This window comes from Monodelphis domestica, chromosome 6 (assembly GCF_027887165.1).
Source record: "Monodelphis domestica isolate mMonDom1 chromosome 6, mMonDom1.pri, whole genome shotgun sequence".
Classification (NCBI taxonomy): Eukaryota; Metazoa; Chordata; class Mammalia; order Didelphimorphia; family Didelphidae; genus Monodelphis; species Monodelphis domestica.
In genome coordinates this window covers 180,459,218-180,484,941 of record NC_077232.1, presented here as the reverse complement: position 1 = coordinate 180,484,941, position 25,724 = coordinate 180,459,218, and the positions used below count along the sequence as shown (strand labels likewise).

The 25,724-nt window shown below is 36.5% G+C and overlaps 1 protein-coding gene across 2 annotated transcripts in view; it reads left to right on the top strand.

The window, feature by feature from the left end:
• The window catches only part of TTC29 (tetratricopeptide repeat domain 29), a 258,913-nt gene that overhangs the window by 159,355 nt on the left and 73,834 nt on the right, over positions 1-25,724 (top strand). For both annotated transcript variants that reach the window (XM_056802751.1, XM_056802750.1), the window contains one exon: positions 4,260-4,488. In XM_056802751.1, the coding sequence (XP_056658729.1) occupies positions 4,260-4,488 (229 nt within the window). The remainder of the gene's footprint in view (positions 1-4,259; positions 4,489-25,724) is intronic.

Here is a 25,724-nt window from a genome sequence, read left to right as displayed (position 1 = left end):
ATATAAGACATCACCCTGTAATGTCATTTGTCCTCTTCAAGTATGAAGGATAAACAATAACAATAGCTTCTTATTCAGAAAAATGATAATAGTAATAGTAAAAAAATGAGAAAAAAGCATCAAAATTTTAGGATAATGACATTTTATTATGTTAGCACATTGATTTCAGTGATATTTGTTATGTCATTATCACACAAAAAAAAAATGTAAAATTCTATGAACCAGAGTAATTCATGGAAATTCTATTTCCTAACTGTGGTCATTCATGTTCTGTTTGGAGGTTTATGATGTCACTATCATTCTCTCATAGTTTTCATCACTGTACAGAGGCAAATAGTAAGTATTACTACCAAATTAAAATATGGCTCTTTCTTTTGAGTAGCTGGATCCATCACGGGACTAAAGCTGTCTAAGAAGGTTGGTAGAACAAATTCCTGAAATTTGAGTGTTGAGGATAAACTTTGTGGGGGGGAAAAGTTAGTACTTGAGCAGTAACACTGAAAATAGGGTTAAATGCATTCATTAAATGTTTCAAGTCCCTCATTAGAATTTAAGTTCCTTGAGGGTAAGATCTACCTTTTTGCTTGTATTTATGTATCTCCAGCTTTAGCATAGGACCTGGCAAATAGTAAGCATTTTATAAATTCTTCTTGCCTATCTACTGAGAGATACAATGTGAATGGATAAAGCCAAAATAGTTGAGTCTTCAAGTCTCCCAAATTCCCCTCCAACCAACTTTAAAATAATACCTCAAAACAAATTCTAGAGCAGAAAAGCCAACAAAAGAAGGGGTTAAAAGTTTCTGACTCAAGTCCTCTTAGAAGGTCAACAGGAAAGATCTGTCTCATAGAAAGGAACCCACTCCAGTGTAGGCCATGCCTGGAAAGCCAGCAGCAGACCCTGAGGGTAACTAAATCAATGGCTATATGACTTCTGGAGCTCTCAGGATGCAGACCATAAAGGGGTTGAACAACTGGTCAGAAACAGGGGACCTTCTGCTAGCACTGAGTGTAAAATTCTGTTGCATTGCCCATAAGCAATTCTGGGTCAAAGTCCCAGGGTGAGAAGGAGCACTAGCACACTAGAGGGATCAGCTACAGGGGAGCAGGAACCTTGATCACAGTTCCATGGTGGAAAAGAGTACTTACAACTGCTCACAAGCCAGGAAAGTAGTGGCTATAACTCTTCTTAGAGCATACCATTTTGGAAGAATTAAAAATATACAGACTTCCAGAACTAGCTCCAAAAATAGCAGAACAAAAAACTTAAAGCTTGGGCCAGTGCCCCCTCCACCCCAGGAGCAGGGATCCCAACTTTAGCATAAAGTCAAAATTCAAGAAATAGACTGAAAAACAAACAAACAAACACACAAGGAAATGGGGGGAAAAAAGAACCTGACCACATAAAGTTACTATGGTGACAGGGAGGATCAAAACACAAACTCAGAAGAAGACAATTTCAAATCAGTCATATCCAAAGACTCAAAGAAAAATATGAGTTTTTCTCAAGCTCAAAAAGGACTCCCAGAAGAGCTAAAAAATGATTTTTAAAATCAAATAAGAGAAGGTAGAGGGAAAATTGGAAAAGAAATTAAAGGGATGCAAGAAAATAATGAAAAAAAGAGTCAACAGCTTGATAAAGGAGACACATAAATATACTGAAGAAAATAACATTTTAAAAAACAGAATAGGCCAAATGGTAAGAGGCAGAAAAATCCATTGAGAACTCCTTAAATGAATTGTCCAAATGGAAAAGGAGGTGTAAAAATATATCAAGGAAAAATATTAAAAATTCAATTGTAGAGATGCAGTTGCTAGTGTGTGTGTGTGTGTGTGTGTGTGTGTGTGTGTGTGTGTGTGTGTGTGTGTAAAAATTCTTTTATATGAGGGAATTCGAATTACTATTTTTTGTAAGATTTCTCAAGTTAGAGAAATATAGTTTATAACTTTTCATTACTACTATGTGCACATACAAGGTGGTGTTTGTTAACAAGGAAGAATAACTAGCAAATTAAGAAAAAATGGTTCTTTTTGTGCATCTATGGCCAAGGCCAATCACTAGCTCAATTATAAATATTTTTCTCTTTATTAGTAGGCTTTTACTTAATTAGTAGACTATTAAACTAAAAGTATTCAATGAAACTAGATCTGTATCATGAAGAAAGTTAAGAAATTCAAATATATGTCAATTTTCTCAACTAAATGCAACAATATAGAAATGAGGTCATTTTAACTAGCCCATTATTCTTCCCTCAGGGATTCTTAACCTTTTATTATGCTAACCTTTGGTAGAATGGTGAAGTCTATGTCCACTTACTAAGAATAACATTTTAAAATGCATAAAATAAATTACATGTGATTACAAAGGAAAATAACTATATTGAAATAAAAGTATAATACTTTTGCCATCCAAGTTCACAAACCTGAAATATATCTAAGGAGCCCAGGTAAAAAACACCGGCTCTCCCTAAATATTATGAATGTTAGTGTAGGTTTATGCCAAAACCAAAATGTGGTTTTGTCTACAAAGAGACATCTAATTGCTTGTGTGGAAGAACTTGCTTTTTCTTGTTGAGAATTTTATATAGAGTAGCAGAAAAATAATTTTCACAAAACTTTGGAGTCCAAAGGGACTTTAGAGTCCTTCTTTTCCAAGCTACTTCAAAAAGCATTTTGTCTATAACATACCTGGTAAGTAGTCCTTTAGCTTTTGCTTAAAAACTTCCAATGAAAAAGAGCCCAGCACCTCCCAAAGTAGTCTATTCTACTGTACTTAGGCACAGTTCTAACTGTTAGTAAGCTTTTTATTTGAGCAAACCTAAATTTTCCATCTTTCCAACTACTACACACCATTCCTAGTTCTGCCCCCAGGGCCAAGAATGATTCTCCTCCCTATTCTTCATGACAGGCCCTCATATATATGAAAATAAATCTCCTGTCCATCATGTCTTTTCTCCATGTTAGACATAAAAATTCTCTTCAACCAATCATCCTATTTCATGAACTCAAGGCTTTTCACAACCATAGCTTCCCTTCTGGATGCTTTCCAGGGTATCATTATTCTTCCTAATTCAATTCTATTCAAAACTGAATGTGATATTCCATATCTAGTCTGAGGAGGGCAAAGTCTTTTATGATTGTATTATGTATGTATATACAATAGTACCTTTCTATTCCTCCATGCTGTACTCTCTGTGTAGTTTGCATTATCTTTCTTGATTGGCTTCTCTCGCTATGATTCATATTAACTTTGTCTGCAGTCCATTAAAACCCACCAGCTACTTTTCAATAGATATACTGTATTTCCACAATCTGATGGGATAGATTTTTTTAATCCAAGAGTAAAACATATTTGTCCCTATTAAATTTCATCAACTGAAGGTGTGTAAAAGGTGAAAGAATTGCAAAGGTCTTTGAGAAGACTGAATAAAAGTAAAAGTTTCAGGGTTTTTACAGGATGGAAGAAGTAGAAAGGGAAGAGGATGAGGATGAAGTAAAAATTCATCACGTTAGGGTTTGTCAAATTCTTTACATGATATATTTCATTTGATCCTTACAACAACCCTAGGAAGTCAATGAAGTTATCATCTCCCTTTTTCAGATGATGAAATTGAGGCTAGTAGAGGTTACATGACTTGCTAAGGATCACACAGCTTGTAAAAGCTTGGGACAGAATTTGAACTTAGGTCTTCTTGACTCTAAATCTTGTACTCCATCCACTCTACTCCACCTACATGTCTATTAGGGCTAGCCAGAGGCAGTGAATATTTGGGACAAAGGTGAAGATTTTCAAGGCAACATTTTTATTTTTGTCATTGTCACTGTTTGAAGGGTGATGCCAATCATCCATGATTTACTCCAGCTGTTAACCAATACTGAGGAACTTAGGACAGTAAAGGGCAGGGGCCTCTGCCATCAGGTTTTTTTTCAGTTCCTCTTTTACTTGGAACCAGTAAGCTGGTTGGGTTTTGAATGCCCTTTTGTTTTGACAGAAAATAGTGACTATTCAAATATCCAATGTGACAGTCATCCAAGTCTTTCCTGAAACAAAAACAAGAAAAAGATGGGTCAAGTAAGCTCTTCCCACTCCCAACTGAATCCAAGTATGTAGCACATGCAACAATTATGCCTTTTATTTTCCTAGAAACTAACTAAAAGTTAATGAGTGAGAGATATTAAACTTTATACACAGTGAGAGAGAAGTATGAAATGGAGGAAAATGCTATTAATAAAAGGAAATCTTTTCTTTTTGGTTTTCAGGGATTTTATACAAAAGCCTGTGAGTTCTTTAAGCAAGCATTTGATACAACCACGGAGTGCATGAATGCCTCACTTGTGGACGAGACCAAAGTCCACTATGGAATTGCCAAGGCTCACCAGATGATGGGAGCAGTCAATAGTTACATAGAAAGTGCTGACCATGACAGCCTCAATCACCTTCTGACATGGAAAGAGAACAGAAGCAGCATCGTCCCGGACCCGATCCCTGGTAAGGCCTTGAAACTCATTCATTTCAAAAGCAATTGATGGCAATTATTTGCCTTGTCATGGTTGGCTGAAATGTTTGCTGAGTTGTAATCCCTCCTGGATTGACCTTGTACTGCAGGGAACTTAGAGACACTTTGGTATTCTAATTGATTTTAAAGGAAATTTGCAAAGGAAAAAACAGTTTTTACCTGTTTGAAAAAAAAAAGGTAATTTCATTCCCCACACTACTTCTATAGTTTTACAAAGTACTCACCAACATGGTCTGTCATTTCAACTGAACCATGAAACTCTGTGCACGTAAAAACCTGTTCTCAAAGACAAAAAAAAAGACAATGATCTGAATCAAGGCATTATTGCATATGTATCACTTTTAATGAATACTATTTTTTCTATCCACTTTCCTTCAAGACATTAGGCTGTAGTTTTGGACAGTTGTCCATAATCATCTTCCCCAAATGAAGTTCCCTCTCCAAAGGGATTTTCTATCTCATTTCTCCTGTCTGACTTTATCCTCAAAGAAACAGGAGGTTAGAACTTTAGAACTTTGATTCAAAGTGGAACATTATACCCAAGGTGCTTCCACAAAGGAGTTTGTGTGATAAAGGGAGTTGGGGGTGTGGAGGAGTTAGCCAACTGCATCAAAAATAGATTATTATGTCACGTTCTAGGTGTCATGTTAGGGAGAACATTGATAAGCTTGCAAGGGTGCAGAGAAGGGATGAAAAAATAAATTATGATGAAGGGGTAATGGAGAACACAGATTGGTTAAAAGAATTAGGAATCATTAGCCTGCAGCAAAGAAGACAGGGATAACAAAATAATTGTTTTTGAAGGGATGTCATGGGAAAAGTAGGATTTGACTTGTTCTTCTTGATCTTGACTAAAAATACTAAGTGGAATTTATAGAGATGAAGATTTAATTTCCACATGAGGAAAATTTAACTATTAGAACTAGCCAAGAGTGGAATAGAAAGGTAGACATTTCTTTCTTTCTTTCTTTGAAATATTTCAGAAAAGTCTAATTGACTATTTGTTGGTAGTTCTTGGATGGATTGTAAAGGTAGAAAACCTCTGAGGGCCCTTCCACATCTTGTATACTGTATTTTAATAGCAAATATGAGCATCTCTTTACAGTATAATTCTGTTCCTTGGAAACTGCATTCATATTTGTGCAAAGCACATTTCAAGTGTGTTAGGGAAGCTTGAATGAAATTATAATATGATTCAGTGGAAAGAGTGCTAAATGTGGGGTCAACAGACCAGGATTCATATCCTGGCTTCTCTATGTACTATAGAACCTATGTGAGTTTAGTCTGACCACCGCTGCTCTTCCTTTTCCTCATCTATAAAATGAAGGAGGTTGGACTATGACACCTCTGTGGTCATAGATCTTGTGAATCTTTTTGGGGGAAAATCATCTAATTTATCCTTTAGATAAATGCAAATGTTCACATATGTACCATTTATTTACATGTGATACATATGTATGCACACACATACATGTGTAACATATAATGAGGATCTGTACTAAGCTCTCCTTTTTTCCCAAACTTACAGATTCTCTGTGTAATTGACTAAATATTAGGAAGCTTTATTAACTCTGGCAAACCAATGAAATACCACTCTTAGTTCATTACTAAAAGGGTCTTCTGACACATTGTATGCAAAACCAGGAAAAATAGCTCATTCCATGCCTTTAGATCACAATCTAAATATTTGGGGGTTTTTTCCCTTTATTATAAGTGAAAGATTATTGGGTGGATGAGTTGTAGGGGCTCTGTCTGGAAATGTCTATAATGTAAAAAAAAGTCAATAAAACTTCTTTTTAAAATAATAAATAGAAAAAAAACATATTTTGGTTGAATTTGGTACATCCGGATACCACATTATATTTATTTATCTATCATTTTAAGGATAATACTGCACTTAGATCCTTGAGATATTAGATCTAATTCTCCGAGGTCTAGGGATTGCTTATCTTGTTGGCAGCTCTCCCCATCTCTGGTTTTATCTTTCCCTTTCTGTTGCCATACTTAAGAAAAGAAGAAGAGTTGGAATTCTTGTCTGTCTATTTGAATACTTTGGGGGATGTTCTAAAAGGTCTGGCAAAGGATTGACTTATTTTGGATCCTGTCTATATATTTCATTTAGCCTTTTTTCCCCTCCTTCCTCCACTTCACATTGTGAATGGATTGGTTGTTCTTCCAAATATAGTCTGTCCATAGCTACTTGTCTCTTCCTTTTTCTTCTTATGTCTTCTGTACCATGGCTTCCACTTAAACCTTGTAAGTTTCCATTTCTGCCCTGCATGTGTCATTCAACAGTCTTCTATAATGCAATGCTTTGGTTCAGAGACTTCCCAATTAAAGGCTGCATTGGAAACATTTTTATTTGACTAGGTCTGATTAAGAAACAGGAAGCCAGCTTCACACTTAGGAACAACCACAACAAAAGTATGAACAACAATAAAACTAACCCAAATGGTAGGTTCATATTATCTACAGAAAACAGAATTGCATCCAAATGGGATAAAACATTTTATAAATGAAGAAATGACCTGCAATGATGCAATTCTTTTTGTAAATTTAAATTGGAAAATGAAGTGGCATGCCATGAAACACATTCATTCTTTTCACGTAAGTGAATCTTTGGCTAGAAATACATCAGGTTCTGCCAAAAAAAAAAAAAACTGTATAGATGTACACACATGTTTAGGTTGAAAAATTATTTTCATTAACCACTGATTAAGCAAAAATAATTATCTTCCCTTGGGAAAAGATGTCCATACCTGTGAGTCAATATTATATCTTGATTATCATTCAATTATCACTTGAGGAAAAGAAAGCTATCACAGCTCTGACCCAATATGATACTGTCAAAGCGATGAGCTATGAAAATGTTATTTGCGAAACTGATGAGTTCTCAGATCTTTGGAGTTTGCCTCTCCTCTGGAGGAGCATCCTCAAGCTTGCTGCCGAGAGCTCCCGTGCACTCAGTAAAGGGCAGATCAAAGATCGGGAAGATGCTGTATAAAAACTGTGCCTTCATCCTCCCCTCGGAGACTTCCAACCCCTCCAAACAAATCATTAGCTCGCAGAGCCAGCAATATTCTTTTAAGCAGAAGGAACCTATCCCCTTAAGGGAATAGACCAGCGAGAGCACTCAGGTCTATAGATAAAACAGAGCTATGATTCATTCACCAATAATCATCCATCACCTTTATGTCTTTCCAAGGGAACAGAGCAAACACTAAGAGCCTTCCTTTTATTCTAATAGAATTCAAGAGGGTTGGAAGATGTCAATATTGCACGTCTTTCTGGTGGTAATAATGAGGAAGATGAAATACCTCCACCAAAATTGAGGAATTTAGGAAGAATTAAAATGTGTCCCCCATTCCTACTACCTCTCTTCTCCTGCAAAAAAGCCCCATCCATTCACATCCAAAGCACCAGAATTCTGTCAGTCTTCAGACATAAGGGCTTTCCTGTGGATTCCTTTGGACTTTTGCAGGACAAAAAGTGTATTTTCTTTACTAGAATTATTCTCTTAAACTTAGTGGAAATTCATTTCCTTTGCATAAAAAAGGCTAATACGTTTTGCCTTTTGGAGATGGCAGCCGCACATGTGGAAACAGTGGTACTCTGTGAAGCAAAAGTGCCCTTCATTCATCTTAATAGGGATGTTAACCTAGAAGTGTAATTACAGCCAGTAAATGCCAACACTGTTAACCACTTCCCTGTGCTGCACTCCATTGGGGCATCGCTCTAATACACTTCCTTGGGGTGTCCAGATAACAGTCATCTTTTGGCATTCCTGGCTCTTTGGTAGAAAGAACATGTAAACAGAGTATGGAACCTATTGAAAATAGTGGTCAATCCACTTGTAAAGACATTTATAATTTCCTACATCTATAATGTCCAAAGTGCCATCCTTATTCCACGAATCACATTTTAGATGAAAGGCAATGTAGTATAATGGACAGAACACTGGAGTCAGATGGACCTGGGTCTGAATCTAGCCTCTAATACTCACAGACTATGAGATTATAAGCAAGAATCTCTCTGAACCTCAGTTTCCCTATCTATAAAATGGAAATAATAAATAGCCCAGTTAGCATCAGATTAAGCAGGAGAAGGCAGAATTCTAATTAGCCTATTTAAATACTTATAGAGACAACACATCTGGAAGAGGACAGAATTAAACTATGATATTTTTAATGTAAAAGTGCTTTGCAAACATTAAATCTCTATATTAGCCAACAAATATTTATACTAGGCTCTTAGCCTACTAGACATCCTGTGTGCTGGGCTTAGCTAACACCATTTTTATCATATAATAATATTTTATAGGAAATAATAAAGAGCCCTGAATTTGATTCCCTTCAAAAATATTTTATTATTAGAATAGTACTTGGAGGACAACTGGGTGACTCAATGGATTTGAAAGCCAGTCCTGAAGACAGGAAGTCCTGGGTTCAAATTTGGCCTCAGACACTTCCTAGCTATGTGACCCTGGCATGTCACTTAAGACCAGTTGCCTAGTACTTCCCTTTTGACTTGTAACTGATATTTATATTGATTCTAAGACAGAACATAAGGATATAAAAAAATAATAATTGAAAAGTGGACTAAGTGATGATTCTAGACTCCAATGACATCAAACTCCAGTGGAAACAAAGACTACCAGACCATTCAGAAGGATCCTTGCAGGTTACATATTGACTTAGAAAACCACCTATTAACATTAACTATGCCTTATTGTATTTTTATTTATTTCGTTACTCTTTCCCAATTACATTTTAATCTGGTGGTCTCACTCTGGGGAGTGTTTGTGTGCCACATGCAACCAGAAGCCATATGTTTGACATCTCTATAATCTAGACAAAACTCCCAGGTTGAAGGATTGGGACCTTGGATATCATCTGGTTCAAATTCCTTCTTTTATAGATGAGGAAGCATATCATTTGTGGGTTTTCCACAATTTCTGTCCTGTTTAGCACTCAAGAACATAAAAGAACATGTATGTTTGCACTAATGTGTAGCTGTACACATATACATCACATGCATGACATATATGTGTTATATGCTCATGCATGCATATGTATATTTGGCTGAGCAGGGCAAAAATGACAATGAAACTAGATTGGCTATTATGAACTATTTTGAAAACAAAACATGTCTTAATTTACTAAAATTATTTTACACCGACATCTACAAGTGTTTACATATGTGTGTGATATATATAACATGCATGTATATGTACATATGTGATATTTACATGCATATATCTTACTGAGTAGCTCAGTTACTTGCCTACTTTGTTAATGAGTCCCAGGCTTCCCTGTTTGAGTCCCAGTTTGCTTCACTAGTCCGTGGCCTTCTTTTTCCAGCCCAATTTCTCAACAATTCAAGCTGTGAAGGGTACCCCGTGGAAGGACAGCTCATCATAATTTATGTGAAAAACAACTCAAATCCTATGACCTAGTAATGGCTATAGTCTGGGTCATCTTTGTGAATATAGTAGGGCCCTCTATCAGCGAGGATATGTTCAAAGACCATAGATGGCTAAGACTGCAAATATAAGCAAACACCTGGAATGGGGGGGGGGTTGGTCCACATTCTTTATGTATATGGGGGTAAGCACCCCCAAAACATACATGGAATACACTCATTTTTGTGTATATACTTTCCCTGTATAGAAGAATGTGATTCTAGGAAACACTATGATACAGAACCAAAATGACTCAGTCATGTCATTATCATCAAGTTCTGGTAAATATATATGTGCTCTCCCTCTTCCCACCCCTGCCCTTCAGCTAGTCATTCCAGGGCCTTCCACACTCCATCCCACTCCCCACAAAAAGAACCTTAAAAAGTGAAAACAAGAGACTAAAGCCAGGAAGACCATTATGCAAAACCCCTAGTGTACCAGTAATTAAAATTGTTGGAGAACTTCTAGCATTTCCCTGTTCTGCATTGCCAGATAAAGGGGCCCTACTATACTTTGAAGTGTTTGAGGGTACACCAATCTATTTCTTTTTTAAAAATTAGTACAACCTATTTTTTACAAATATATTTAATTTAATTTTAATTTTTGTTTTTGTTTGTTTATTCAAAGATATTTTATTTTCCCAATTACATGTAATTTTACATTTTACATACATTTTGCAAAATTATAAGATCCAAATAGTTTCCCACCCTCCCTCCCTTCCTACCCCCCAACTCAGATCTGAACCATACATATATGATCATGAAAAACTCTTTGTTGTAAGAGCACACTCATAGAAAACCAAATCCCCAAAATAAAACCATAAATACACTGATGTGAAAGATAGTTTCATTCAACTCCAAAAGTTCTTTGTCTTGAGGTGGATAGCATTCCTTATCATGAATCCTTCAGATTTGTCTCAATCATTGCATTACTGAGAGTAGCCAAGTTTTCAGTTAATCATCATACAATATTGCTGTTACCATGGACACTGTTCTGCTGGTTCTGCGTATTTCACTCTGCATCAGTTCATGTAGACCTCTCCAGCTGTTTCTGAAATCAACTTGCTTATCATTTCTTACAGCACAATAGTATGGCATCACCAACATATACCAGCATTTTTTCTGCCATTCCCCAGTTGATAGACATCTTTTACTCCTAACCCATTAGTCTTTTCATTACATGATTCTCCCTCTATCTCATTATTTATCCAGTTAATAAATTTACTTATGTATTAAATGGTATACATTTTCTTTTTAAATTTTTAGATAAATGTAATTGTAATAAAATAGAAAAATTCATAAGCCAATCTATCTGTCCTTGAGAATTTTTCAGTTTACTATTTTTCAATGATTAGAATTATCAGTAGTATTCAAAGTCATTTTTGTTACTTTTTTCAGTCTAAAAACTCCATTTTCTGGGGAAGTAGATTTAAATTAGTTTTAAAATAATTGAACAACACAGCAGGTGGAAAAATTAGAAAAGGCTTAAGGTAAAAGGGAATGTTTGAGCTCTTTCTTGAAGGGAGTGCAGGATTCTAGGGAGAAAAGATGAGAAAGAAGTGGTTTCAAAGCGCAGGGGAGGTCCAGGGCAGAAGCAAAGAAATGGAGTGCTACATGCAGGAAGACTAGGGTGGATGGATAGATCTCAAGAGTGCAGGCGAGGTAATAACATTTAAGGGTGCAGGTTAGGGGACATAGAAGCTAAACAAAAGAAGTTTATATTTATTGTGGAGATAAGAAGGAAACAGTGCAATTTGTTGAATTAGGGGATGGGGTCAGATCTATGCTTTTTTTTTTAAGTCACTTTGGAGATAGCTAAGTGGTTTAATGAGTAAAGAGCCAGGTCTGGAGACAGAAGGTCTTGGGTTCAAGTCTAGTTTCACATACTTCCTAGTTTTGTGATCCTGGGCAAATAAATTTAACCCTAATTGCCTAGCCCTCAGTGCTTTTTTCTCTTGGAAAAGATACTTAGTATCAATACTAAAAAAGAAAAATCACTTTTGTAACTCTTTAGAGGATGAATTAGATTGGGCTGAGCCTTGAATCAGATTAAAAAACAGATATCACAATAGGAGGTAATTTGCTCCTATAAGAAGTATCACTCACTTGCAATATCGTTCTTAGACAATGTTGCCAAAGAAACATTTTGGGTTTTCTTTTGTAGTGCTGGCTTCAAATTCTGATACCCTTCCAGTTACTATTATTACTTGTATATTTCTATGATATTGAGTAATTCACCTAAAGTCTCCAAGCCTCAATTTCCTCATCTGTTAAATGGGAGATTCATCATAACTGGAAAGCCTAAATTATAAACTTATGAGTTTCAAAATGAGAATAATACCTGTCAAGTACTTTGCAAATTTTATAGGGCTATATAAATGTCTGCCAGTATTGCTTATCATCCTCCAGCTATGAATTTATCTCTGTCCAACTTAAGCCCATTTGTATTTTTAGTTTTTAGCACCTCATAGGTAATGAGTTCCATAAATTTTGGGAAACAATGAGGTATGATGGTGAGTATGCTAGGCTTGGAATCAACAGACTGAAATTCAATCCTATGTCCAACACTTGCTAGCTTGTGTGAGCTCAATAGCATCTATCAACCTCGTTTTCTCATCTGAAATGGGGGAAATAATATTTGTAGCACCTATTTCACAAGGTAATTGTGAGAAACAAACAAGATGATGCGTGTAAAGTGTACTGAAAATGTTAAAGCACAATAAAAATGTCAACTATTTTTATACTCTGTTTTCTACCTGCTGTGTATATTACTACTTTTTTAAAACCCTTTTACTGTGTATTGGTTCTAAGTCATAAGCCTGGTAAGGGCTAGGCAATGGGGGTTAAGTGACTTGCCCAGGGTCACACAACTAGGAAGTGTCTGAGGCCATATTTGAACCCAAGACCTCCCATTTCTGGGCCTGGCTCTCACCTAACTGTCCCCTACTACTTCTTTTTATTATCAAATTTAAATCTTTAAAGCTTTAAGAAGTGGCTTCCTACTTCTAATATTCTAGGATTAGTGAACAAGTATATATTTCCCCTTTCCATACCTTTTGTGCTTTTATAGGCTTCATCCCTTTTCAGCTTTTCATCTGTGTGAACTGAGGTCTAGCATTATTAGCCTCTCGTCATGTGCTAGTCCTTCTATTCTCCTGATTATTTTAGGTGCCTTTCTAGTCAGATAATAAAAGGTGTAATGACTTGTATTTTTTTCTGATATGTCACATCGTGGTTGTGGGGTAGTGAAGAGAGTTCTGAACTCTGAGTTGGGAAGGAAAAAAGCATTTTAAAATAATTTAAAATGGCATTCTATGGCAGAGGAAGACTTGTGTTCTTATCTCATTTTTAAATCTTTAAAGCTATATGGAACAGATCACTTAATCTTTATTTACTTCATGCAACTCTCTGGCCTCAAGAAGTCTATACTTGTCTATCTGCATTAGTGGAAAGAATTCCCCTACAGCCCTCATATACAACTATAGAACTATGTAGAACTATAAAGAACCCTAGAACTATAGAACTGTGTTTGCCTAATACATATCTTTAAAGAAGGCATACTATAGTAACCCATCTTGGTCTGGGTTTTCAATATCACATTCATTGTCAAACGGAAGTGTTTGATTGATCAATTTTACTTAATAATTTTTATTTTTTACCAGAGAAAGTTCAGTTAGAGTAGAAGGGATATTGGAGGGAAATGGTATAAGAAAGAAAAGAATTAATTTCATTATGTCTAGTATCTTTGATTTCCTCAAACTCTCTGAGATTATAGCCTTAGAAAGTTGTCATGAGACTAAAAGAAATTGCTTGGCCTAATATGGCAGCAAAAGAAAGTGATAAATGTTACAGGGATGTGGCAAAATTCGGCCTAATACAACTAATATACTGTTGGTGGAATTGTGAATTGGTCTAACCATTCTGGAGGTCAATTTGCTATTTCCTTCTATATCAGTGTTTTGCTTTTAATCAGTCCCCCTAATCCCTACCCTTATATTACGTTCCTTCTCACCCACTCCCTTCTTATTCCCTTCTTATTTTTCTTTAGGGTCAATTAAACCCACCCTCTCTGTTCCCTCTCTTTTGGTACTCCCCACTTCAATCCCCACCTTGATTTTTCCCTCGCAACTTCCCTGAAGGGTAAGATAGAATTCAATACCCCAATGGATCTAGATGCTCTATCTTCCCAGAACTGATTCCACTGAGAGTAAAGTTCAAGTATTATCTCTTATCACTCTCTTCCTCTCCTTCTTATAATAATATTCTTCCCCTCCCCTCTCCCATGCACCTCTTTATGTGGTATAAATTATCCTATTTTTTCTTATTCCTTCAAGTTTCTCTTGGTGCCATCTATTCCCCCCTTTTCTTTTTTTACATATCATCTTAAACCACTTACTACTCCAACCATTGCCTATGAATAATTCTTCTAATTACTATGATAGTGAATACAGTTTTTAAAAGTTACAAATAACATTTTTCCATATAGGAATATAAACAATTTTACCTTACTGAAGCCCTTAAAATTTTTTTGCCCCTCTCTTTCTTTACCTTTTCATGTTTCTCTTGATTTTTGTATTTGGACATCAAATTTTCCATTTAGTTCTGGTCTTTTCTTTACAAATACTTGGAAATCTATTTTGTTAAATGCCCATACTTTCCCCTGGAATTATATAGTCAGTTTTAATGGGTAGGTGATGCTTTGTTGTAGACCCAATTCTCTTGCCTTTCTGAATATCATCTACTAAGCCTTATGGTCCTTCAGTGTGGAGGCTACCAGACTGTGTGATCCTGATTGGTTCTCCTTGATATCTGAATTATCTCCTTCTGACTTATTGCAATATTTTCTCCTTAGCTTGGAAGCTCTTGAATTTGGCAATTACATTCCTGGGGGTTGTCTTTTGAGGATTTAATGTAGAAGGGGATCTATGGACTCTTTCAATGTCTATTTTGCCCTCTTGTTCAAGAACATCAGGGCAGCTTTCTTGGATAATTTCTTGTAGTATGATGTCAAGGTTTCTGTTGGGTTTTTTTCCCCTAGGTTTTCAAGTAGACCTATGATTCTCAGATTGTCCCTCCTGGACCTGTTTTCCAAGTCTGTCATCTTCTCAATGAGATATTTCATGTTTCCTTATATTTTGTAATTCGTTTGACTTTGCTTTATTAATTCTTGCTGTCTTGTGAGATCATTAGCTTCTATTTGCCCAATTCTAGTCTTTAAAGACTGGTTTTCAGCTATGATCTTTTGATTTTCCTTTTTGTTTTGGTCTATCCTGCTTTTCATGGCTTCCAGCAGGTCAATGCTGGTGTCCAATTTGCTTATTATTTCATGTGATTTCTGGACTCCTTTTTCCAAGTGGGAGAGTCTGTCTTTTAAACTATTATTTTCTTTTTGAACTATTTCCCACTTTTCTTGCCAAGTTTCTTCTATCTTTCTTGCTTAGTTCTTGAACTCAAATTTGAGTTCCTTGAGAGCTTGTGACCAATTTCCATTTTTTTTGAAAGTTTGGATGTGTTTTCTTGTTTGTTGCTCTCTGTTGTCTCCTCTGTAGTCGGCTATTTTTCTCCAAAGAAATAAGTTATCCAGGGTTGGAGGCTTTTTTCTTTTTTTTCTTTTCTTTTTATTTTTGGTAGTTGTAGATTGCAGTTCTTGGGTGTTTGGTGGCCATTGCTGTATTAGTTTTTTTTTATTTCCCTTCCCAGCCAGAAGTCTGAGTGAGGAAGGTAGGCAGGTCTCTCTATATTGGGCTACAGAGTGGTTTTGACCTTAAGCTATTTTTCAGTCTCTGCTGCATCTGCTGTAGGCAGCCACTCTCTGCCCCATCTCTGAGCCCAAGCTCCATGTTCCTCAGCCTCCTGGGGTCTCAAGTCTCACTGCTCTCAAGGGTAAGTCTGTGGTGTCCTCAGCCAGCCCCACCCCCCAAGAACCTAGAGATTGCCCTGTGCTCACTCTGACTCTGGCATGGTAGGTGGAATGGGGAGCTTTGGAGGGAGCAATTTTATCCCATTATAATGTAGAAGTGCCCAAACCCTGCCTACCTTCAAGGCTACGCCCTATAGTAGAGCCCCTTCACTCATCTGATATTTGTCCTTTTGAGGCACTTTATATAGGCTGGTGGTGAGGAGAAGAAAATCCTTGCTTCTACTATAGTCTTCTGGAAGACAATCTGGAACTATGCCCAAAGGGCTTTAAAAGACTGCCTGCCCTTTGATCCAGCCATAGCACTGCTGGGTTTGTACCCTAAAAAGATAATAAGGAAAAAAAAACTTGTACAAAAATATTTTTAGTTGTGCTCTTTGTAGGAGCAGAAAATTAGAAAATGAGGAAGTGTACATCAGTTGGAGAATGGCTGAACAAATTGTGGGATCTGTTGGTGATGGAATACTATTGTGCTCAAAGGAATAATAAAGTGGAGGAATTCCATGGGGACTGGAACAACCTCCAGGAAGTGATGCAGAGCGAGAGGAGCAGAACCAGGAGAACATTGTACACAGAGACTGACACAGTGTGGCACAATCCAATATAATGGACTTTCCTACTAGTAGCAACACAATGACCCAGGACAATTCAGAGGAACTTGTGAGAGAGAATGCTGTCCACATCCAGAGAAAGAATTGTGGAAATGGAAATGCATTAGAAAAATATGTGAGCAATCATGTAATGTGATAGGGATATGATTGAGGTTTTGATGTTAAAGGATCACGCTACTGCAGATACAAATAACACAGAAATAAGTTTTGAACAATGATAAATGTATAACCCAGTGGAACTGCTTGTCAGATTTGAGAGGGGGGAGGAAACAGTGAGGGAGCGGGTCATGAATCTTGTAACCATGGGAACATATTCGAAGAGAAGAGAAGAGAAGAGAAGAGAAGAGAAGAGAAGAGAAGAGAAGAGAAGAGAAGAGAAGAGAAGAGAAGAGAAGAGAAGAGAAGAGAAGAGAAGAGAAGAGAAGAGAAGAGAAGAGAAGAGAGAAAAGAAAAGAAAAGAAAAAAGAAAAGAAAAGAAAAGAAAAGAAAAGAAAAGAAAAGAAAAGAAAAGAAAAGAAAAGAAAAGAAAAGAAGAAAATGGACTGCATGAAGTTGCATAGCTAGTAAGTATTCCAGGTAGGATTCAAATCCTGTTTCCTGATTCTAAGTATAGTTGTCAAAGCACTACACAAGGCTGCCTCTTGCCAATAAACCAGCAAGAGAGCAAGAGAGGAAAGGATTGGGGTGGAGTGGGGAGTGGAGAGCTAAAATGCAAGTGGGAGTATTTTCCAGAGGAAATGGCTTTTTCAGTACAAGGAAGATGTAACCATTTATTTGGAACAATTCTAACCAATTTAGTTTAGCATCAGACAGAGTATCTTATGTGACCTGGCTTAATAACAACAGTTTATGTTGAATAGTTTGAAGGTGGCTGCCTGATTTATCTTATCTCTCTTATTTATAAAAATAAATAACAAAACTATATTTGGGTGAGTTTTTTTTCTAGTTCCATTATTCACTTGGAAACAACCTACTTAAAAAGTTACTAACTATATTAGGTTTTATTTCCTATGGTGGTCATAGGCTAACATCTTTTTCACTTGTCCAAAAATGGTGTAAAGTCTTTGCAAGACGCATGTGACTAATTTCAATTTGACTTAATATTGTCTTTCTGTGTTTTTTTTTTCCAAGTTCATCATCTTTTACTTATCATTAAGCAAGATTACTGCAGAGCTAAAGTTACTTGTAGTTTTAATCAAAAGCATAAAAGCAACATTGAGATCATAGACTTATAAATGGAAGGGACCTTAGAAGACATCTAATCCAACCCCCTCATTTTTCCAATAAAGAAAATGGAGCCAAGAGAGATTAAGTAACTTTATCAGGCACTACCTTGACTCTTATAGCAAATGATGGTTAAGGATAGCCTTCCAAACTTTTTTTTAAGTCATCATGTAATTGAATTAGTTCTAAAAGTAATTATGGGTCCTGAGGATAGGGAGCCTGATATATGAGGCAGAACAAAAGAAATAAGGATCCCACTTTTCCTGGATAAAATTTTGGGGGAAAAAAAGTTTTGTTTTTAAGTTCCGTGCTGGTTTAAGAAGTGTCACTCTCCCTTCATCCACCTCATTCTGGACTGCTTATCTTTAGATTCCTCCTCTATCCTTCATCAAAAGATTACCCAGTATAACAAAGAAGGGAGGGGAGGGAAAAGAAAAGGAGGATGAAGCAGTAAAGGGAAGAGAAGGATATGGAAGAAAGAAGAGAAGGACTACTTCAGCAAAACTAACCAATATATCAACTAAATCCAACAGGATATGCATTTCCAGTTATTTCATCCATAGTCCTTACTCATCATATCTACCTCTGCCATTTTCTCTTCCTTGGGGCCAAATTCATTCATTATTGTTACATAGCAATATATTTCTTTTTTACTCTCTATATTATTATAGACATGATGGGCATTGTTTTCATAGTTCTGTTCTAAGTTCCGATACCTTTCTGTACAATCTTTTATTACATTCATGTTCCACAAAATGTTTATGCATTCCTCAAACACAGGCTATCTCCAATGTCTCCAGATCTTTGCTACTACAATAAATACTACTATAAATATCTTAGTATACAAGGGTCATTTCATTCTATCTTCCACTTCCTTGGGTGTCTTTTTCCAAGAGTATGATCTCTGGGTCAAAGGACATGGACACTTTAGTCTCACTGTCTTCGAATAATTCCAAATTGTTTTATAGAATTGCTAGACTAATTCACAGCTCCACTTACAATGTACTAGTATTCTTGTCTTTCCACAACCCTGTCAATAGACCAACTTGTCCAAATTCCAAGCACTCACTTCTCAAATCTGGACTCCTTACATTCTCTTGAAATAGTTTCTCCTCCAAAAGAGGAGAAACCATTGTTTATTTGAAACTCAGGTTCTCTTTCAAAAGAATTTCATCTCTGCCAACAGATCATTTGTTTCCTGCTATATAAGTCTTCAGTAGAAGGTATAACAAGGGTGTGTATTTTATTTCCCCAATTATTATTTCTCCCTGACCAGAAATTACTTAGATTTCATATTCACTCATTTGTGTAAATGTTATATCCTCTCAGGAAAATGTAAACTTTTCAAAGGTAGGGCTGTTTCCTTTTTAGTTTATATCCTCATTGCCTGCCACAGTGCCTGGAATGCAATCAATTAATAAAAGAAAATTGAATTACATTGAAATGAATGGAATTGAATTAGCTAAATGTCTGAAGGCCACATACTCCTCAGAAACTAGATGTGAGCTATTTTGGGTTCTCCTAATTTTTCTGAAAGTATTTTTTTAAGCTGCTTGTTGTCACAAATTAATTTAATTTGTTTCCACCATATAGAGACCAAAACTGATGTGGTATCATTTAGGCACTATGAAGACTGAAGAATGTATATACTTGATGCTAAGTAATAAAAATGATAGTTCTGGACAGATTTCCATTTCTCTCTAGTAGGCCTGACCTGCCAAGGTCCAATGGTGTGCTGGACCTGATTTTCAGTAGAGTTTATCTTCTGCCCTTGACTGCAAGATCCAAGCTTTCTTTCTCTTTCTTCCCCACAATGGCTTCCATGTTGTTTGCATGGGAGCTGCTCCTCTGGGCACAGTTGTATATGAAAGTATTTTCTAAGTCAGGTACTACCTTTGTACACTTAGTGCTTTCATATTTTCTCCTATGTAGTTCCTCATTGTTTGCTCCTTCTGACCCTTTTCATAAGCAACAACATCAATAGGACAAGCAGTACAAATGTCTCAAGTGCAGATGACACTAAAACTTGATTTTGCAGAAGTACTATGTGGACTCATAACTTATAATGGACCATGCAGGGTTTTAATCTTTTTTGCAAATCTGAACATAAATGAGGGAATCAAGGTGGGGTGAATTGGGATGGCATTTGGAAATAAATGCCTTTGAAGAGGCTGACTAGATGACTAGTTTCTGCTGCCAGCAAACAAAATATAAGACAATTCTAAAGATCAGAATCTATTTAAAAAGTTGAGACAGGAGGAGGTAGGTGGCTCAGGGGAATGAGAGCCAAACCTAGAGATGGTAGGTCCAGGGTTCAAATCTGACCTTAGATACTTCCTACCCTTATGACCCTGAGCAAGTCCTTTAACCCCCATCGCTTAGCCCTTACCGCTCTTCTGCCTTGGAACCCATACTTAATATTGAGTTTAAGATGGAAGGTAAAAGTTTAAAAAAAAAAGCCAAGGTATCTTTTAAACAAGAGGGAGGGGGTGTAATATGAAGCATTACAAATTTTAACTCTACTTTTTTAATTGATCCCCTGTTCTTTCTTCTCCCCTCCCAACTACTTCCATTAGATACAGGATTTTCTAACTAAATAGACAGGTTAAAGATGGAAAGTTTCCTTAGATAATTCATGTTTAGTTTGTTAGGAAATGATAATGTAGCCTCATATCCCTTGGGTTGAAAACTATATCTATTTTTTTGGCTGCCTCGGAGTGCTTTCCACCTATATGCTGGCTTGGTTCAATAAAAGAGAATTCTTGATTGCTCAAACGAAACCTACTTCACTTTTAGATTCTGCTCACAGCTCCTGATGCCTGATACTGGCACAAGCTGTAACTCTCCAATACGCACCAAGAGAAAATGAAGCAGGGTTGTGTATTCACAGCAGGGTCATTAACAAGCAATGTGAGTGGCTCAGCTAGGTTTTTTTGTACATTAAATTAGCTCAAGCAGAAGCCACACAGGTGGTCATCTGGAACCCTGCCTACAGCATCCCTGCTCTGGGGGTCTTAGGAGAGGACCCTCAGGTTCTCCCAGCTTTCCTTATTTGTTCCTTGTCCCCAGCTGAGGTTGTAAAGTAAATGATTTTCGTGTTTTAGATCCATATACCCTTCACTTTTTAGTGCCTGCTCCCCTGCAAAAAAAAAAAAAGCCATACTTTGTACTATGTACAAAGTATTGTATCTGTTTTGAATTTACTTATCTGAATATGTTATTCTCTTGGGTAAAATGTAAGTCCCTTGAGGGCAGGAATTATTTTGATTGATTTTGTCTTTTTATTCTCAGCATCTAAGCCAGTGACTGGCCCAGAGAAGGTACTTATTAATAAATACTTGTAGAATGGGGTGTTAAATTGATTGACATAATCATTTCAGACAGTCCCCATTTGGATGTTGGTATCTGGTAGAGGTTATAATTCTCTCCAGCCTTTTTTCTTCTTTCTGAAGACTTCAAAAGAAGCAGTAGGACACAGTGGAGAAAAGGCCAGCCTTGGAGCCTGGAAGACCAACCTGGGTTTTAAGTCCTATCTGTGACTTAGACTAGTTGTATAATCTTGGGCAAGGCACTTACCTTTTGGTTTGGCAAATGACTATCTGAGACTCTGTCTACATCACTGTAGATTGGTGGAACAATTTTCTGTGATGGAAGCAAAATTCCTGATGAATGGATGAATCTCTTACACAGAAAGAATTTAACAAGATTTTTTTTTATTTTTAAAAAATCCTTAACTTTCAGCTTAGAATCAATTCTAAGTATTGGTTCCAAGGCAGAAGAGCAGCAAGGCAATTGGAGTTAAGTGACTTCTCCAGGGTCACACAGCTAGGAAGTATTTAAGGTCAAATTTGAACCCAGGGGCACTTCCCATCTCTACTCTAGCCACCATCCACTGAGCCAGCTAGCTGCCCCCTAGAGTTCCTTATTTCACAATGTGGCACTTGAATGTGTGGCACTTAAAATACAGAATGATTAAAAACAGGTCTTCTTTGTCATTTACTTTACCTAAAGCATCACTAACTTTGTGTTGAATCTGAGAATGTTTGATTTCCAGCTATCTTATTATTGCTTCAGTTTTGTTTTCTATCCTCCTGCCATAATATCTTTATTCAGGACAAATCCTTCCCTTTGCATTTTTGCACTCTGCTCTTTCCACCTTTTTCATGCCTCCATGGGATCATATTGAGCAAACCTAGCCAATCAGAACTAGCCAGGTAGTCCTTTGGGCGGAGGAACAATATTTCTTTACAGATTTGAAAGGAATCATTACCTCTTCTCATGAAGGCTTTTTTGAAATTCAATCCCTCTGTAATTTTGGGAAGTCTCTAGTTTACATCCTCACTAATTGTCTCTGTGGCTTGGGGGTGTGCATTTCTCAGTGGGAGAAATATTGACCTAGAATAGAATTGTCAGATGAAATAGTTTGACATAGTATGTTTCTTGATTTTAAAACATGCCCAGCCCTCGCTGACCAGTGCCTGAGCCTGGATAAAATGTGTCCTTCAGCAAATGGGTGTGGCTTAAATTCATTTTTTTTCTTTATCCTCTGAAATACTATAAACAGTGAAAATTAAAAGCACTGATTGTTGTTTGCCAAAGAAATTCTTTTCATGGTGCTCTGAACTTCATGTCTTCCTCTCTCTCATTTCATTCTATCCTTCCATCAAAATTCTGAGCAAATAGATGTTCTGGCATCCATGCCCTTGAGGTCAAAGTAAGACTTTGTCAAGCCAATAGGGAAAACTCAAGTTAGCTCATTTGAGAACAGTGTGTTATACCTTGGGGGGATTCAATTTATTGACTTCTACCCAGTGCACAGACACCCCAAATGAGAAAGAAAGATCTGGTTAATATTCAGTCTGCAGAAGGATAAGTCTGATCCTCCAAAATTAATACTCCAGTCTTGTGTTTGATGGTATGAACAGAGATGGTAATTTAGATGTGCTCTGCCAACTGGCCAAGGGATGCTTAGCTCCTCTCATTCAAATGCTTCTGTGTCGTGAAAGTCCACTCAGTGATGGGCCTCACACATCATTTCACATACCAGGTTCCTCAACAATGTTAAGATAACAAAGATGAGATGGGGAGAAGCGAGCTCAGATCAGTGAGCTATATATAGCATTATCAACAAAGTCGTCAGATCTGCCACCAAGATCATAAAATTTAAGGTTAATGAGCTTTGCTCATCAAAATTTCTGAAGCACAAATCCATGCCATCTTCTGGAGACACAGTAGCAGGAAGGGGGAAGTCCAGATGGTGAACAAGGAGGATTTGTAAGTCCATAGTATCCTGGGATCATAAGATTTAGCATTGGAAGGAACCTCAGAGGCCAGGTTCAACACCTTCATTTTACAGATGATGAAACCAGGGACCATAGAGGTTCAGTGACTTGCCAGGGTTAGATAGCTAACAAGAATCAAAAGAAGTATTTGAACTCAGGTCTTCTGACTCTTCAATCAAAGGCCCTTTCCACTACACCATACTCCCTAGATTTAAAGCTAGAAGGAAACTTAAAATTCAACAAATTCACATCCTTCTTAGGAAAGATAAAGAAAACTAAGTCCCAGAGACAGTCTACTCACCATCCAACCCAAGTATTCTGCTCCCCTCCGTTACAATATCACAATCTGATCTTTGTTGAAAATACATGGTGAACTGACTAAGATTTAGTATTTTAAAACTGAAATAGTACTTAAAAACACAGAGATCCAAATGGCAGAATAGTATGTCAATAATATGAATGAATTTTTCTGTTCCTTCACCCAGCTTCATATCATAATCTCATTTAAATTTTTTAAATCCTATTTTAAGAAAAAAGCAAATACAGATTATTCCTCAATAATTTGATTGGCAGAAAATAGAGAACAAAACATTACAAGCAGCACTTTTTAATAATGCATCATGACTTACATGAATCTACTAAGTTTAGGAATACAATTAGATGACTAATTATGTTGAGAATGCAAGTGGATGCTTAAATAGATGACCATGCCCCCAGGCCCTTCCAGTTGTTTCTGCTGTCTCATTTAGTCATGCAAATGTTATTAAGCATCCCCAGTTAAAAATTTTCAAGGCTCTGCAAGTGTAATTGCATAGATAATTATACATAATCTTGTCACTTTCTATATCCAGTATGGATGTTAAAAAAAGAAAAAAAATATCTATATATATCATATATATATATATATATATATATATATATCAATTTGCTCTTGGGAACATTCTTGGTGAATGTCAAGGAAAATAGAAGTTGTAGAAGATATGAAGATGCAGAACAGACTCCACCTCTGTAACTAGGAAAGGTTCTTGATTTTATCTCACACGGGCATTTGAGGGGGGAAGAAAAAAACCATACAAGTTTCAGTAAAGTAAAATAGCTTACTATTTTTAAAAAACACAAAGCATAATTAAGATAACATATTTATATGTATTTAATGTTTATATGAATATTAATGGGAAAGAGCAAAATTATGCAAAATTAATTACCTTCTGCCAAGAAGAAAGTAGATGGCAAGCCTTCAGTTTTGCACAGCAAGGCAGTGCAGTGTGATGGCTGCAGTCTTAGACCTCTGACAGCATGCTAGCTTTGAGAATAGAGGCAAGTCATCTGAGGTCTCACAGTCTCCGTTTTCTCATCTGGGAATGAGAATGATGTTACCTATGATATCTGACTCTCAAGGTCATTGTGGAGTTCAAATGAGATAACAGAGCTGTAGCAATACAATTTATTAGTAGTACAGATAATAGCAGACGGTGTCAAAACCAAATAGAGAAAAGGTTAGGGAATTAACTTTTGATGTGAGGACCAGAATTATTCTGGCATGCTAAAAAGGATTTTAACTCAAAAATGTTCCAAACTATCACTGCAGATCATTCTGGCCTCGTATGCATGATAATATCACACCCTTTGAAAAACAAACCAAAAAACTGATAATATGAACAAAGGGATGCTAAAATGACTTCTTCAAATTTGCTGTAGCATATGTAACTGCATCAATATCATAAGTATTGATATGAAGGAAAATTCATTAAATGGAAGATTAGATCTTTGTGTCCAAGTTATTTTGAATGTGAAAATTATTGGGGCTAAGACCAGTGCAAATTCAGAAAAGGAACTTGAACACCAGTTATACTATCCATCTAAGGAATAGCCATGAGTCAAAAGATCACCTGAAAGAATCAATCAATCCTCAATTAACAAGCACTTATTAATTCAAAGTTGGACCCCTTTTTTGACACTCTGCTCTAAAAACAGAGATCCCAAAGAAATAGACATAAGAGGATCACAGATGAGTGTTGGAAAAGACTCAGAATTAGAAAACAACAACAACAGCCAAATCTTGCTATTTAAAAAAGGAAAGGAAAAGGAACATGATGGGAGAAGTCAAGGAGCCATGCTGCTTCAAGGTTAGACAATCTAATTCTGACTAACATTAGATGTCTTCATAGAAAGTGCTTTTTCTTCAGAAGGTAGAATGAGGTCCTTTTGGTGATGGTGGGTTGAGAATCCCCCAAACATGCTAATTTGGCCACTTTTTTTACCTATCTTTCAGTCATTTGTGATTATAGGAATGGTTCCAGACAAGTTCAGGGAGCTTCAGCTTAATACCCTTTTTCTAGCAGTAGGTAGACAGCCAACGTGAAAGCAGAGATAAGAAATGGGAAAGGTCAGAATGGGTGAATGACTTGAATATAACGAAGGAAACTATAAGCAAATTAGGCAAACACAGAATAATATACTTGTCAGATATTTGGGAAAGGAAAGACTTTAAAACCAAGCAAGAGCTAGAAAAAAAAAACCACAAAATGTAAAATCAATAATTTTGATTACATCAAATTAAAAAGATTTTTTTACAAACAAAACTAATGCATCCAAAATTAGAAGGGAAGCAACAAATTGGGAAACAATCTTCATATCAAAAACCTCTAACAAAGGTTTAATTACTAAAATTTATAAAAAGCTAAACCAGTTGTATAAAAAAATCAAGCCATTCT